Raw genomic sequence first — 16,207 nt, 5'->3', positions numbered from 1 at the left:
AAATAAATAAAAATCCCAATAAGCGTATACTGATTGGTTTGCACAAAAGTTATTTTGTCTACAAAATAGGGGATATTTATTTTTATCTTATACTTGTAATGGCGGCGATATTGCGGCAGACATTTTGACACTAATGCACACGAACCGGACTTTCCGGCAAACTAGGTCCAACGGTTTTTTCTCGGCGGGAACTTTCGCCGGGAAGTTCCCACGGACTTTTAAAATGAACGTACTCCAATGCCCGCATTCTCCACCAAAAAAACAAAACGAACGGACTCGGCCACACACACGCGACCGGACTAAGTCCGTTCGAAAGTCCGTTCATTTTGAACATGATAAAGTAAACCGGGACAAAAAAAAAAAAAGGAAGTTCAGTAGCCAGTAGCCAATAGCTGCCCTTGCGTCGTATTTGGTCCGTCGGACCAGCACACAGGCGAACGGTTTTCCAGATTTTTAGTCCGTCGGAATTGAGTCCGTCGGACAGATTTGAAAACCTGTTCTATTTCTAGGTCCACCGGATTTCATTCCCGAAAAAAAAAAAAAACGGATTAGCCCACACACGATCGGATTGTCCGGCGGATCTAATCCCTTTCGGACCTAGTCAGCTGGAGAAGTCCGGTCGGGTGTCACGACTGACACTTTGCGGGAACCAGTGACACTAATAAAGTGATCGGCGCTAAAATACGCACTGTCACTGTACTAATAACACTAGCTGGCGGACCCGATGTCCTCCAGCCCCCCCCCCCGCCGATCATTAGGCAGAGAGACAGAACTGTGATCTGTTTATGTAAATAAGGCAGATCGCCGTTTAGACAGGAGGGAAGGCATGGATTCTGTGTCCTCCCCCCCCCCCCCTAGTGTAAGCACCTCCCCCACAGTGCACATAAACACTGGCTAAGCACATAGTTAACCCTTTGATCGCCCCTGATGTTAACCCCCTTCCCAGCCAGTGTCATTAGTACAGTGACAGTGTATATTTTTAGCACTGATCACTGTTATTGTCCGATTGTCCTTCGCAATATCGCAGTCCTACTATAATTCGCTGATTGCCACCATTACTAGTATAAAAAAATAAATTGTGTACTTATCCAGCTGGTGGATGGGAGCCTCTCTACCGCTATAGCTACCGATATCTGAGCCGGACCCCTGACCCGGACACCCACATTGGTCATGACTGCCATCTGCAGATGTTTCTATATTGGCGCTGAATCATTTTCTGTAAAACACGATTGTTTTATATGTGGAAGTGTAAAGCTTCTCTTACTGAACGAGGGAAAGAAAAGAGAAGCAGAGGAGACGAGCTACAAAGAGAACTTGTTACAAAGTGACAGCTTCCACTTTACCTGAATAGCAGAACTAAGAGCTGTGAAATCAGGGACTTACGTCTCCTCCGCTGTCCTTGATCCCTATGATGTTTGGGTGCTGAGCCAAAGTCACTACGGCATCCACAGGTAGGTCCAACCCAGTGTTGGCAGGAACGCTGTACAAGATGACGGGGACGGGGGAGGCCTCAGCAACCTGGAGGAGGACAAGGACGTGTCAGGATATCCAGGGGAGACAGCGGGAGCACAGACAACCTTTACCCAGTGGCGTCCCTAGGGGGGTGGCTTCTGGGGCTATAGCTCTGAACCTGGGGCCCATAGCCCCAGGTCTCTTACCGGATGGGCTGTCTGCCCTAGGGGCCGCAGCACCCGTAAAAGATATGGCTGCGGGCCTGGGCCAACATGTCAACTGCGCATGTACTGCCCGCTGCTCGGGAAAGCCTGTACTTGCTCGGCCCCTTTTCGGGCAGGCGGCGCATGTGCAGTGACGTAATGGGGCCGGGCGGCATCATTTTTAAATGTAAAGCAGCAGCGTCACCTCTGTGAGGTCTTAGCGGTAACGCTCACCTCTAATAACGGTCAGGTAAGACCCCTCTGCAGCCTCTGACTACCTCCTGCTATTGCTCTCCTGCACCATGTCCGCAGCCTCTGACCATCCCCCCCCCGCACCATGCCCGTAGCCTCTGACATCTCCCCTCCCCCGCACAATGTCCGCAGCCTCTGACCATCTCCTCCCCCTGCACCATGCCCGCAGCCTCTGACCATCTCCTCCCGCACCATGTCCGCAGCCTCTGACCATCTCCCCCCCCGCACCATGCCCGCAGCCTCTGACCATCTCCCCCACACCATGCCCGCAGCCTCTGACCATCTCCCCCCACACCATGCCCGCAGCCTCTGACCATCTCCCCCCACACCATGCCCGCAGCCTCTGACCATCTCACCCCACACCATGTCCGCAGCCTCTGACCATCTCCCCCCACACCATGTCCGCAGCCTCTGACCATCTCCCCCCACACCATGTCCGCAGCCTCTGACCATCTCCCCCACACCATGTCCGCAGCCTCTGACCATCTCCCCCCACACCATGTCCGCAGCCTCTGACCATCTCCCCCCACGCCATGTCCGCAGCCTCTGACCATCTCCCCCCACGCCATGCCCGCAGCCTCTGACCATCTCACCCCACACCATGTCCGCAGCCTCTGACCATCTCCCCCCACACCATGTCCGCAGCCTCTGACCATCTCCCCCCAGACCATGTCCGCAGCCTCTGACCATCTCCCCCCACACCATGTCCGCAGCCTCTGACCATCTCCCCCCACACCATGTCCGCAGCCTCTGACCATCTCCCCCCACGCCATGCCCGCAGCCTCTGCCCATCTCCCCTCCCTGCACAATGTCCGCAGCCTCTGACCATCTCCCCCTTGCATCATGCCCGCAGCCTCTGACCATCCCCCCCCCCGCACCATGCCCGTAGCCTCTGACCATCTCCCCCCCTGCATCATGCCCGCAGACTCTGACCATCTCCCCTCCCCCCTGCACAATGTCCGCAGCCTCTGACCATCTCCTCCCCCGCACCATGTCCGCAGCCTCTGACCATCTCCTCCCCCGCACCATGTCCGCAGCCTCTGACCATCTCCCCTCCCCCGCACCATGTCCGCAGCCTCTGACCATCTCCCCTCCCCCGCACCATGTCAGCAGACTCTGACCATCTCCCCCCCTGCATCATGCCCGCAGCCTCTGACCATCTCCTCCCCCACACCATGTCTGCAACCTCTGACCATCTCCCCCCATGTCTGCAGCCTCTGAATATCTTTCCCCCCTAGCATAATTTATATATATATATATATATATATATATATATATATATATATATATATATATATATATATATATATATATATATATATATATATATATATATAGTGAGATATTAGCGGTCTAAACCAACCTGTGATGTTCCAACTTTAAGACAGAGAGAGGAGATTGAGGACACAGCCCTCCATCTCTGCAGCCTCAGCTAAACAGAATGCATGAATAGGAATAGCTCTGTACAGAGGCTTCCTGTTCGTTCACACAAACCAAAGCATAGCAAACAGTTTACTGTGCTTCAGTTATGAATGGACACATGAGCGATCGGTACCAATCACTCACTGTGTCCATTAAATCAATCCCAAAAGCATCCAGGGGAGCACACAGGGGTCTGGGAGCAGCAGGAAACAAGTAACCTGGATAAGAGGGGCGGCTGGGGGGCATTGAGAGGAACCAATGCCCTCCATTATTCTCCAGGCAGGAGGGAGAGAAAGAGAAGCAGGCTTTTAGAGGCTGCAGGAGGAAAATGGAGGGGATCAGTTCCTCTATATGCCCCCCGTGTTGCCTATCCTATCCAGGTGTAGAACCAAATATGACAGGGGAGCCGTAGAGGTCCACTGAAGCAATTGTGACCCTTGTGGAGCTCGTTCTGCTGGCTTCTGATCACTATTAGTGACCAGGACCTGTCGGTGGCAGTTCGGAGAGTGTCCCTAGAGGGCGCTCTCAGCACAAACCTCAGAGCCCCATAGACCACAGGAGCTGGATCATCTCCTGGTATTGCGGAGTCTGTAGGATTACCTCGGTGTAATGATGGATCAGAGCCGGGCTGTTCATTCTGCCTTTATAATAACAAGGAGTCACCACAAGGACCGCCTCCGCTCCGGCTTCCGCCATCTCCTGAGTCATCTTCACCGTGGCCTGTGTAGCTGCGGACAACAAGAGCTTACACTCTAATATCAGACACCACAAGAGCTTACACTCTAATATCAGACACCACAAGAGCTTACACTGTAATATCAGATACAACGACAAGAGCTTACACTCTAATATCAGACACCACAAGAGCTTACACTCTAATATCAGACACCACAAGAGCTTACACTCTAATATCAGACACCACAAGAGCTTACACTCTAATATCAGACGCCACAAGAGCTTACACTCTAATATCAGGACGCCACAAGAGCTTACACTCTAATATCAGACACCACAAGAGCTTACACTCTAATATCAGACACCACAAGAGCTTACACTCTAATATCAGACACAAGAGCTTACACTCTAATATCAGACACAACAAGAGCTTACACTCTAATATCAGACACAACAAGAGCTTACACTCTAATATCAGACACAAGAGCTTACACTCTAATATCAGACACAAGAGCTTACACTCTAATATCAGACACAACAAGAGCTTACACTCTAATATCAGACACCACAAGAGCTTACACTCTAATATCAGACGCCACAAGAGCTTACACTCTAATATCAGACACCACAAGAGCTTACACTCTAATATCAGACACAAGAGCTTACACTCTAATATCAGACACCACAAGAGCTTACACTCTAATATCAGACACCACAAGAGCTTACACTCTAATATCAGACACCACAAGAGCTTACACTCTAATATCAGACACCACAAGAGCTTACACTCTAATATCAGACACCACAAGAGCTTACACTCTAATATCAGACACCACAAGAGCTTACACTCTAATATCAGACGCCACAAGAGCTTACACTCTAATATCAGACACCACAAGAGCTTACACTCTAATATCAGACACCACAAGAGCTTACACTCTAATATCAGACACAACAAGAGCTTACACTCTAATATCAGACACAACAAGAGCTTACACTCTAATATCAGACACAAGAGCTTACACTCTAATATCAGACACCACAAGAGCTTACACTCTAATATCAGACACCACAAGAGCTTACACTCTAATATCAGACGCCACAAGAGCTTACACTCTAATATCAGACACCACAAGAGCTTACACTCTAATATCAGACACAAGAGCTTACACTCTAATATCAGACACCACAAGAGCTTACACTCTAATATCAGACACCACAAGAGCTTACACTCTAATATCAGACACCACAAGAGCTTACACTCTAATATCAGACACCACAAGAGCTTACACTCTAATATCAGACGCCACAAGAGCTTACACTCTAATATCAGACACCACAAGAGCTTACACTCTAATATCAGACACCACAAGAGCTTACACTCTAATATCAGACACAACAAGAGCTTACACTCTAATATCAGACACAACAAGAGCTTACACTCTAATATCAGACACAAGAGCTTACACTCTAATATCAGACACAAGAGCTTACACTCTAATATCAGACACAAGAGCTTACACTCTAATATCAGACACCACAAGAGCTTACACTCTAATATCAGACGCCACAAGAGCTTACACTCTAATATCAGACACCACAAGAGCTTACACTCTAATATCAGACACAAGAGCTTACACTCTAATATCAGACACCACAAGAGCTTACACTCTAATATCAGACACCACAAGAGCTTACACTCTAATATCAGACACCACAAGAGCCTCAGACTCCCCCTACAGGTCCCTCCATTCTCAAAGCATCAGTGACATTGGCAATTCTCAACCCTTAATAGTATAAAAAAAATCACGAGTCATCCTATTATAAAATAGGCATCTACCCATCACATTAGGAGCCCCCTCTACAACATCAGAGTCCCCCCTTTATTACAAAGTCCTCAGTCTTCAAACCTTTCATTTCAGAGTCCTCGTCCCCTTTTATTTCCACATAACAGTCCTCAGTCCTCCCTTTTTCCTAAAGGATTGCTCTGCTCCACTCCTTCAACATCAGAGTGCTCACCCCCCCCCCCCCCCCTTTACATCAGAGTCCTCATACCTCACCTTTTACATCAGAGTCCTCAGTGCCCCCCCCCCCCTTTCACATTAGAGTTCTCAGCCCCACTTCTTTCTACATCAGAAATCCCATCCCCCACATTCAGGCCTCAGTCTTCTCCCCTTTCACATCAGAGTCTTCAGTCTTCCTCCCTTTCGCATCAGTCCTCAGTCTTCCATCTTTTCATATCAGAGTCCTCAGTCTTCTATCCTTTCACATCAGAGTCCTCAGTCTTCCATCTTTTCATATCAGAGTCCTCAGTCTTCTATCCTTTCACATCAGAGTCCTCAGTCTTCTATCCCTTTCACATCAGAGTCCTCAGTCTTCTATCCCTTTCACATCAGAGTCCTCAGTCTTCCATCTTTTCATATCAGAGTCCTCAGTCTTCTATCCTTTCACATCAGAGTCCTCAGTCTTCTATCCCTTTCACATCAGAGTCCTCAGTCTTCTATCCTTTCACATCAGAGTCCTCAGTCTTCTATCCCTTTCACATCAGAGTCCTCAGTCTTCTATCCCTTTCACATCAGAGTCCTCAGTCTTCTATCCCTTTCACATCAGAGTCCTCAGTCTTCTATCCCTTTCACATCAGAGTCCTCAGTCTTCTATCCCTTTCACATCAGAGTCCTCAGTCTTCCTCCCTTTCACATCAGAGTCCTCAGTCTTCTATCCCTTTCACATCAGAGTCCTCAGTCTTCCCCCCTTTCACATCAGAGTCCTCAGTCTTCCATCTTTTCATATCAGAGTCCTCAGTCTTCTATCCTTTCACATCAGAGTCCTCAGTCTTCCATCTTTTCATATCAGAGTCCTCAGTCTTCTATCCTTTCACATCAGAGTCCTCAGTCTTCTATCCCTTTCACATCAGAGTCCTCAGTCTTCTATCCCTTTCACATCAGAGTCCTCAGTCTTCTATCCTTTCACATCAGAGTCCTCAGTCTTCTATCCCTTTCACATCAGAGTCCTCAGTCTTCTATCCCTTTCACATCAGAGTCCTCAGTCTTCTATCCCTTTCACATCAGAGTCCTCAGTCTTCTATCCCTTTCACATCAGAGTCCTCAGTCTTCTATCCTTTCACATCAGAGTCCTCGGTCTTCTATCCCTTTCACATCAGAGTCCTCAGTCTTCTATCCCTTTCACATCAGAGTCCTCAGTCTTCTATCCCTTTCACATCAGAGTCCTCAGACTTCTAACCCTTTCACATCAGAGTCCTCAGTCTTCCTCCCTTTCACATCAGAGTCCTCAGTCTTCTATCCCTTTCACATCAGAGTCCTCAGACTTCTAACCCTTTCACATCAGAGTCCTCAGTCTTCTATCCCTTTCACATCAGAGTCCTCAGTCTTCTATCCCTTTCACATCAGAGTCATCAGTCTTCTATCCCTTTCACATCAGAGTCCCCAGTCCTCCCCCCTTTCACATCAGAGTCCTCAGTCTTCCCCCCTTTCACATCAGAGTCCTCAGTCTTCCCCCCTTTCACATCAGAGTCCTCAGTCTTCTATCCTTTCACATCAGAGTCCTCAGTCTTCTATCCCTTTCACATCAGAGTCCTCAGTCTTCCCCCCTTTCACATCAGAGTCCTCAGTCTTCTATCCTTTCACATCAGAGTCCTCAGTCTTCTATCCCTTTCACATCAGAGTCCTCAGTCTTCCCCCCTTTCACATCAGAGTCCTCAGTCTTCTATCCTTTCACATCAGAGTCCTCAGTCTTCCTCCCTTTCACATCAGAGTCCTCGGAGGTGCACTGCCTCCCCCTCCTGAATGCTGGGGATGCCCTGAATACAGTCTAGGATTAGTTTCATGCGTTTCCATGATGTTGGTGGATGGCTGGCCTGTGCCATGGGAACACACAACGCTGTGCAAAAAAATGGGGCGCGGCCCCCCAGAAGGGCAAAGGACCCCCAGAGGAATCACAAAGTGTACACGGAGGCGGGGGACTGGGGGGGGGGGGACTCAGGGGGGAGGGGGGTAGTTATTAGAGTATACACAAAACTTGTGCTTTGTCCTGAAGACATTCCTAATACAAAGACTTGAAAAGTAAATCTGATCCCAATCACTGAACTTCCTTATAGGACTTGTGATAAGAATCTGCTCTTTTGTCTGAACATCCTGATAAATAAAGTTGGGTGCGGACTGCCGAGGTTGAACCTCTGAACTCCATGCCGTTTCTTCCCACAACCTGTAGAAGAATATGAGCGGGGTTCACCGTACATTCACACCCCGATCCGGCAATAAGCAGCTTCTCTTTGGGGACCACCTCCCGCGCCTTCCGCACCACCTCCAGCCGCTCCTCCCGGCTCAGGTAAGTGTATTCCCCATTGGAGCCTTGCACCACCAAACCTGAAAATAAAGAGATACATCGTTATTACCGGGATCCACGCTGTGTATCCGGGATCGGCAACCTTAACCCCTTCAGTACCGCCCCACCCCCTCCTTCCTGCCCCTCTTTGAATGACAATTACTCGGTCACGCTGCATTGTACACATAGGACATTTTTATCTTTTTCTCACACAAATAGAGATTTATTTTGGTGGAATCTAATCACCTCTGGGGGGTTTATTATTTGCTAAAAAAAAAAAACAAACAAAAAAAAAAGAAACGAAACATTGGAAAAAAAATAAAAAATAAAATGTTGTAAATAAGTAATTTTTAATCTTCAGTCATGTGTGCCGATGTCCGAATTCTGGAAGATGGTTAAATTCTATTCTATTCTGTTATGTTCTTTTATTTTCTATTCTATTCTAATCTAATTCTTTTACATTATTTTCTAAATTTATTCTATCTGAAATTTGAATTTTGGAAGGTTATATTCATTCTATTTTATTCTATTCTGTTGTATTTGTTTTTTCTATTCTATTCTTTTCTATTATTTCATTTTTAATCCTATTCGAATTTATTCTGTTAGAATTCTTGAAGATGGTTAAATTCTATTTTATTCCATTCTATTGTTTTTTTCTATTCTTTTATTTTATTTTCTATTCTAAACTATTGTTTTGTACATTTTTTCTAAATTGAATTCATTCCATTCGAAATTTGAATTTTGGAAGGTTATATTCAGTTTTATTCTATTCTATTGTTTTTTGCTATTCTTTTATTTTCTATTCTATTCTTTTCTATTTCATTTTCAATTCTATTCTTTTCTATACCTTTATTTATTTTTTATTTATTTTTTTTTCCTATTCTTTTATTTTGTATTCAGTTCTGCTATTTTATATTCTGTTCTTTTATTTTCTATTCTATTTTCTATTATTTCATTTTCAATTCTATTCTTTTCTATTCCTTTATTTTTTATTCATTTTTATTTTCCTATTCTTTTATTTTGTATTCAGTTCTGCCATTTTATATTCTGTTCTTTTATTTTCTATTCTATTCTTTTCTATTCCTTTATTTTTTATTCATTTTTTTTTCCTATTCTTTTATTTTGTATTCAGTTCTGCTATTTTATATTCTGTTCTTTTATTTTCTATTCTATTCTTTTCTATTATTTCATTTTCAATTCTATTCTTTTCTTTTCCTTTATTTTTATTCTTTTTTTTTCCTATTCTTTTATTTTGTATTCAGTTCTGCTATTTTATATTCTGTTCTTTTATTTTCTATTCTATTTTCTATTATTTCATTTTCAATTCTATTCTTTTCTATTCCTTTATTTTTTATTCATTTTTTTTCCTATTCTTTTATTTTGTATTCAGTTCTGCTATTTTATATTCTGTTCTTTTATTTTCTATTCTATTATTTTCTATTATTTCATTTTCAATTCTATTCTTTTCTATTCCTTTATTTTTTATTCATTTTTTCCTATTCTTTTATTTTGTGTTCAGTTCTGCTATTTTATATTCTGTTCTTTTATTTTATATTCTATTCTTTTCTATTATTTCATTTTCAATTCTATTCTTTTCTATTCCTTTATTTTTTATTCATTTTTTCCTATTCTTTTATTTTGTATTCAGTTCTGCTATTTTATATTCTGTTCTTTTATTTTCTATTCTATTTTCTATTATTTCATTTTCAATTCTATTCTTTTCTATTCCTTTATTTTTTATTCATTTTTTTTCCTATTCTTTTATTTTGTATTCAGTTCTGCTATTTTATATTCTGTTCTTTTATTTTCTATTCTATTATTTTCTATTATTTCATTTTCAATTCTATTCTTTTCTATTCCTTTATTTTTTATTCATTTTTTCCTATTCTTTTATTTTGTGTTCAGTTCTGCTATTTTATATTCTGTTCTTTTATTTTATATTCTATTCTTTTCTATTATTTCATTTTCAATTCTATTCTTTTCTATTCCTTTATTTTTTATTCATTTTTTCCTATTCTTTTATTTTGTATTCAGTTCTGCTATTTTATATTCTGTTCTTTTATTTTCTATTCTATTTTCTATTATTTCATTTTCAATTCTATTCTTTTCTATTCCTTTATTTTTTATTCATTTTTTCCTATTCTTTTATTTTGTGTTCAGTTCTGCTATTTTATATTCTGTTCTTTTATTTTATATTCTATTCTTTTCTGTTATTTCATTTTCAATTCTATTCTTTTCTATTCCTTTATTTTTTATTCATTTTTTCCTATTCTTTTATTTTGTATTCAGTTCTGCTATTTTATATTCTGTTCTTTTATTTTCTATTCTATTTTCTATTATTTCATTTTCAATTCTATTCTTTTCTATTCCTTTATTTTTTATTCATTTTTTTTTCCTATTCTTTTATTTTGTATTCAGTTCTGCTATTTTATATTCTGTTCTTTTATTTTCTATTCTATTATTTTCTATTATTTCATTTTCAATTCTATTCTTTTCTATTCCTTTATTTTTATTCTTTTTTTTCCTATTCTTTTATTTTGTATTCAGTTCTGCTATTTTATATTCTGTTCTTTTATTTTATATTCTATTCTTTTCTATTATTTCATTTTCAATTCTATTCTTTTCTATTCCTTTTTTTATTCATTTTTTTCCTATTCTTTTATTTTGTATTCAGTTCAGCTATTTTATATTCTGTTCTTTTATTTTATATTCTATTCTTTTCTATTATTTCATTTTCAATTCTATTCTTTTCTATTCCTTTTTTTTCCTATTCTTTTATTTTGTATTCAGTTCAGCTATTTTATATTCTGTTCTTTTATTTTATATTCTATTCTTTTCTATTATTTCATTTTCAATTCTATTCTTTTCTATTCCTTTTTTATTCATTTTTTTTCCTATTCTTTTATTTTGTATTCAGTTCTGCTATTTTATATTCTGTTCTTTTATTTTCTATTCTATTCTTTTTATATTCCCTTCTGAAATTTGAATTCAAATTCTATTAGAAAACTATTCAAAAAAACTATCCGAATTTCATACAAAATTTTCGCTTCATTTTTTCGGATTCGTTTTAAATTCGTTACTATTATAATTGGGAAATTTGGATCTTTCCGAATTCCCAAATAAGAGAAAACTCGTCTGAATTGCGATTCGGAATGAAATAACTGCACATGTTTAGTGAGAAGGGAACACGAGGCCCCGCTTTAACCCCTCGTTTGCTGTAAAGTGGTTCGGAGGGGACGACATCGCCCTCCATAGGAAGTGTGAGCACTGTGCGGATTTACTAAGAGAGGTGATGATAGAAGAGTCATCATCTGATATCTGGCACAGAGGGGGATCTGAATGAGACGGTGCAAAGTGATAATGTGATAATTCCTCCTGTCGTCTCATCACCGGGGGAAGAGAGGAGACGGCGGAGCCCGCCAATCCAAACGTCAGACTCACCCAGACGGGTCTCAGTTAGATGTCATACGCTGCAAATACCGCCAACGGTTTATACCAGGCGTCTACACCAACCAATCACCTGCCACCGACCATCTACACCAACCAATCACCTGCCACCGACCAATCACCTGCCACCGTCCATCTACACCGACCAATCACCTGCCACCGTCCATCTACAGCCACCAATCACCTACCACCGTCCATCTACACCCACCAATCACCTACCACCGTCCATCTACACCCACCAATCACCTACCACCGTCCATCTACACCCACCAATCACCTACCACCGTCCATCTACACCCACCAATCACCTACCACCGTCCATCTACACCCACCAATCACCTACCACTCACCATCTAATCACCTGCCACCAATCACCTACACCCACCAATCACCTACCATCTACACCCACCAATCACCTGCCACCCACCAATCACCTGCCAACCATCATCTACACCCACCAATCACCTACCACCCACCATCTACACCCACCAATCACCTGCCACCCATCATCTACACCCACCAACCACCTGCCACCCATCATCTACACCCACCAATCACCTACCACCATCTACAACCACCAGTCACCTACCACCCACCTGCCACCCACCACCCACCATCTACACCCACCAATCACCTACCACCATCTACAACCACCAATCACCTACCACCATCTACAACCACCAATCACCTACCACCCACCTGCCACCCACCACCCACCATCTACACCCACCAATCACCTACCACCATCTACAACCACCAGTCACCTACCACCCACCTGCCACCCACCACCCACCATCTACACCCACCAATCACCTACCACCATCTACAACCACCAATCACCTACCACCATCTACAACCACCAATCACCTACCACCCACCTGCCACCCACCACCCACCATCTACACCCACCAATCACCTACCACCATCTACAACCACCAGTCACCTACCACCCACCTGCCACCCACCACCCACCATCTACACCCACCAATCACCTACCACCATCTACAACCACCAATCACCTGCCACCCACCAATCACCTGCCACCCACCATCTACACCCACCAATCACCTACCACCCACCATCTACACCCACCAATCACCTACCACCCACCTCCTGAGATTTTATTTCATTAAATAATTAAAAGATAAAAGAAAAGGGGGAAAAAAGTGCAAGAAAAGCTAAAGAAAAATTCATCCCTTTATATATATATATATTCATACGGGTCCGCCCAGGTGTACAAAATCCCGCGTGCTGCATTTGTAGTCAGATGGAAAAAAAATGTAATATATATATATATATATATATATACTGGATACAGTATATAGAGGAGTGTATAGGAGTATATCGTTTCCTGTACACAGTATATATAAATATAAAGGACTAAATAGGGTCCTGTATATAGATAGTGTCCTGTATACAGTATATAGAGGAGTAAATACAAAGGGCCCTGTATACAGTATATATAGAGGAGTATACAGATAGGGTCCTGTATACAGTATATAGAGAGGAGTATATAGATAGAGGTCCTGTATACAGTATATAGAGAGGAGTATATAGAGGTCCTGTATACAGTATATAGAGAGGAGTATATAGATAGGGTCCTGTATACAGTATATAGAGGAGTAAATACAAAGGGTCCTGTATACAGTATATAGAGAGGAGTATATAGTGTCCTGTACACAGTATATAGAGAGGAGTAAATACAAGGGTCCTGTATATGGAGGAGTATATAGATAGGGCCCTGTATACAGTATATAGAGAGGAGTATATAGAGGTCCTGTATACAGTATATAGAGAGGAGTATATAGAGGTCCTGTATACAGTATATAGAGAGGAGTATATAGATAGGGTCCTGTATAGATTATATAGAGAGGAGTATATAGATAGGGTTCTGTATAGAGAAAGGAGTATATAGATAGGGTCCTTTATACAGAGGAGTATATAGATAGGGTCCTGTAAACAGTATATAGAGAGGAGTATATAGATAGGGTCCTGTATAAAGTATATATAGAGGAGTATACAGATAGGGTCCTGTATAGCGTATAGAGAGGAGTATATAGATAGGGTCCTGTATAGCGTATAGAGAGGAGTATATAGATAGGGTCCTGTATAGCGTATAGAGAGGAGTATATAGATAGGGTCCTGTATACAGTATATATAGAGGAGTATATAGATAGGGTCCCGTATACAGATAGGGTCCTGTATACAGTATATAGAGAAAAGTATATAGATAGGGTCCTGCAGAGAGTATATATAGAGGAGTATACAGATAGGGACCTGTATAGAGGTGAGTGTGCGCATGCTCAGTACCTCGGAGAGGGGTGGCGGAGTATTTCCGGAGGTTGTCGGTAAGTCGCTCATAGTCCACCCGTTCCCGGGGGGTGAAGGGGGTGGAGATGGGGGGGAAGATGCCGGAGATGTCCGGTACGGGCCGGTTTGCGGTGACATAGGAGCGGACAGAGCGGGGAGGAGAGCTCGGAGCAGCATGCTGGCGATCGGAGGAGTCCGGCGGGGACGGAGGGGTTAATGATTGATCGAGCCTTCCCCTCCCCCACACCGGGGTCACACTCGTTACATTATAACCCATCCACCTCTCCTCAGCCAATAGGAGGCCAGGAAAGTGTTCGGAGATTATTGCTACATTGTTACCCCTCTATCTCACCGACAGCCAATCAGAAGCCAGGAAAGTTTGTGGAGTTTTAATACAACTCCTCCGCCTAACCAATAAGAGACCAGCACTATTATACCAATACTCTCCATTCCAACTCCCCCCCCATGCTCTCTGCTGCCCCCCCCCCCCCTGTACTCTCCAACTCCCCCCAATGCTCTTCACTGCCCCCCTGTACTCTCCAACTCCCCCCAATGCTCTCCACTGCCCCCTGTACTCTCCAACTCCCCCCAATGCTCTCCACTGCCCCCCTGTACTCTCCAACTCCCCCCAATGCTCTCCACTGCCCCCTGTACTCTCCAACTCCCCCCAATGCTCTCCACTGCCCCCCTGTACTCTCCAACTCCCCCCAATGCTCTCCACTGCCCCCCCTGCTCTCCAACTCCCCCCAATGCTCTCCACTGCCCCCCCTGCTCTCCAACTCCCCCCAATGCTCTCCACTGCCCCCCCTGCTCTTCAACTCCCCCCAATGCTCTCCACTGCCCCCCCCCCTGCTCTCCAACTCCACCCAATGCTCTCCAACTCCCCCCCAATGCTCTTCACTGCCCCCCCTGCTCTTCAACTCCCCCCCAATGCTCTCCACTGCCCCCCTGCTCTCCAACTCCCCCCAATGCTCTCCACTGCCCCCCTGCTCTCCAACTCCCCCCCCCCCCCCAATGCTCTCCACTGCCCCCCCTGCTCTTCAACTCCCCCCAATGCTCTCCACTGCCCCCCCTGCTCTCCAACTCCCCCCCAATGCTCTCCACTGCCCCCCCCTGCTCTCCAACTCCACCCAATGCTCTCCACTGCCCCCCCTGCTCTCCAACTCCCCCCCCCCAATGCTCTTCACTGCCCCCCCTGCTCTTCAACTCCCCCCAATGCTCTCCACTGCCCCCCTGCTCTCCAACTCCCCCCCAATGCTCTCCACTGCCCCCCTGCTCTCCAACTCCCCCCCCCCCAATGCTCTTCACTGCCCCCCCTGCTCTTCAACTCCCCCAATGCTCTCCACTGCCCCCCTGCTCTCCAACTCCCCCCCAATGCTCTCCACTGCCCCCCTGCTCTCCAACTCCCCCCCCCAATGCTCTCCACTGCCCCCCCTGCTCTTCAACTCCCCCAATGCTCTCCACTGCCCCCCTGCTCTCCAACTCCCCCCCCCCCCCAATGCTCTTCACTGCCCCCCCTGCTCTCCAACTCCCCCCAATGCTCTCCACTGCCCCCCTGCTCTCCAACTCCCCCCCCAATGCTCTCCACTGCCCCCCTGCTCTCCAACTCCCCCCCCAATGCTCTCCACTGCCCCCCTGCTCTTCAACTCCCCCCAATGCTCTCCACTGCCCCCCTGCTCTCCAACTCCCCCCCAATGCTCTCCACTGCCCCCCCCTGCTCTTCAACTCCCCCCAATGCTCTCCACTGCCCCCCCCCTGCTCTTCAACTCCCCCCAATGCTCTCCCACTGCCCCCCCCCCTGCTCTTCAACTCCCCCCAATGCTCTCCACTGCCCCCCCTGCTGCTCTCCACTGCCCCCCCTGCTCTTCAACTCCCCCCAATGCTCTCCACTGCCCCCCCTGCTCTTCAACTCCCCCCAATGCTCTCCACTGCCCCCCCCTGCTCTCCAACTCCCCCCAATGCTCTCCACTGCCACCCCTGCTCTCCAACTCCACCCAATGCTCTCCAACTCCCCCCCCCAATGCTGTTCACTGCCCCCCCTGCTCTTCAACTCCACCCAATGCTCTCCACTGCCCCCCCTGCTCTCCAACTCCCCCCCCCCCCAA

The 16,207-nt window shown here is 45.0% G+C and overlaps 1 protein-coding gene across 1 annotated transcript in view; it reads right to left on the bottom strand.

The window, feature by feature from the left end:
* The window catches only part of HOGA1 (4-hydroxy-2-oxoglutarate aldolase 1), a 77,670-nt gene extending 63,376 nt beyond the window's left edge, over positions 1 to 14,294 (bottom strand). The window contains 5 exon segments of the mRNA XM_077455705.1: positions 1,384 to 1,518; positions 3,930 to 4,057; positions 8,258 to 8,386; positions 14,103 to 14,253; positions 14,256 to 14,294. Coding sequence (XP_077311831.1) covers positions 1,384 to 1,518; positions 3,930 to 4,057; positions 8,258 to 8,386; positions 14,103 to 14,253; positions 14,256 to 14,279 — 567 coding nt within the window. The 5' untranslated portion in view covers positions 14,280 to 14,294.
* Positions 14,295 to 16,207: the final 1,913 nt, after the last annotated feature.

Source organism: Lithobates pipiens, unplaced genomic scaffold, assembly GCF_037356315.1.
Source record: "Lithobates pipiens isolate NorthernLeopardFrog02 unplaced genomic scaffold, aLitPip1_a1.2 Scaffold_25, whole genome shotgun sequence".
Classification (NCBI taxonomy): Eukaryota; Metazoa; Chordata; class Amphibia; order Anura; family Ranidae; genus Lithobates; species Lithobates pipiens.
Note: the sequence above shows the minus strand (reverse complement) of the source record. Positions and strands in the feature narration are given on the sequence as shown.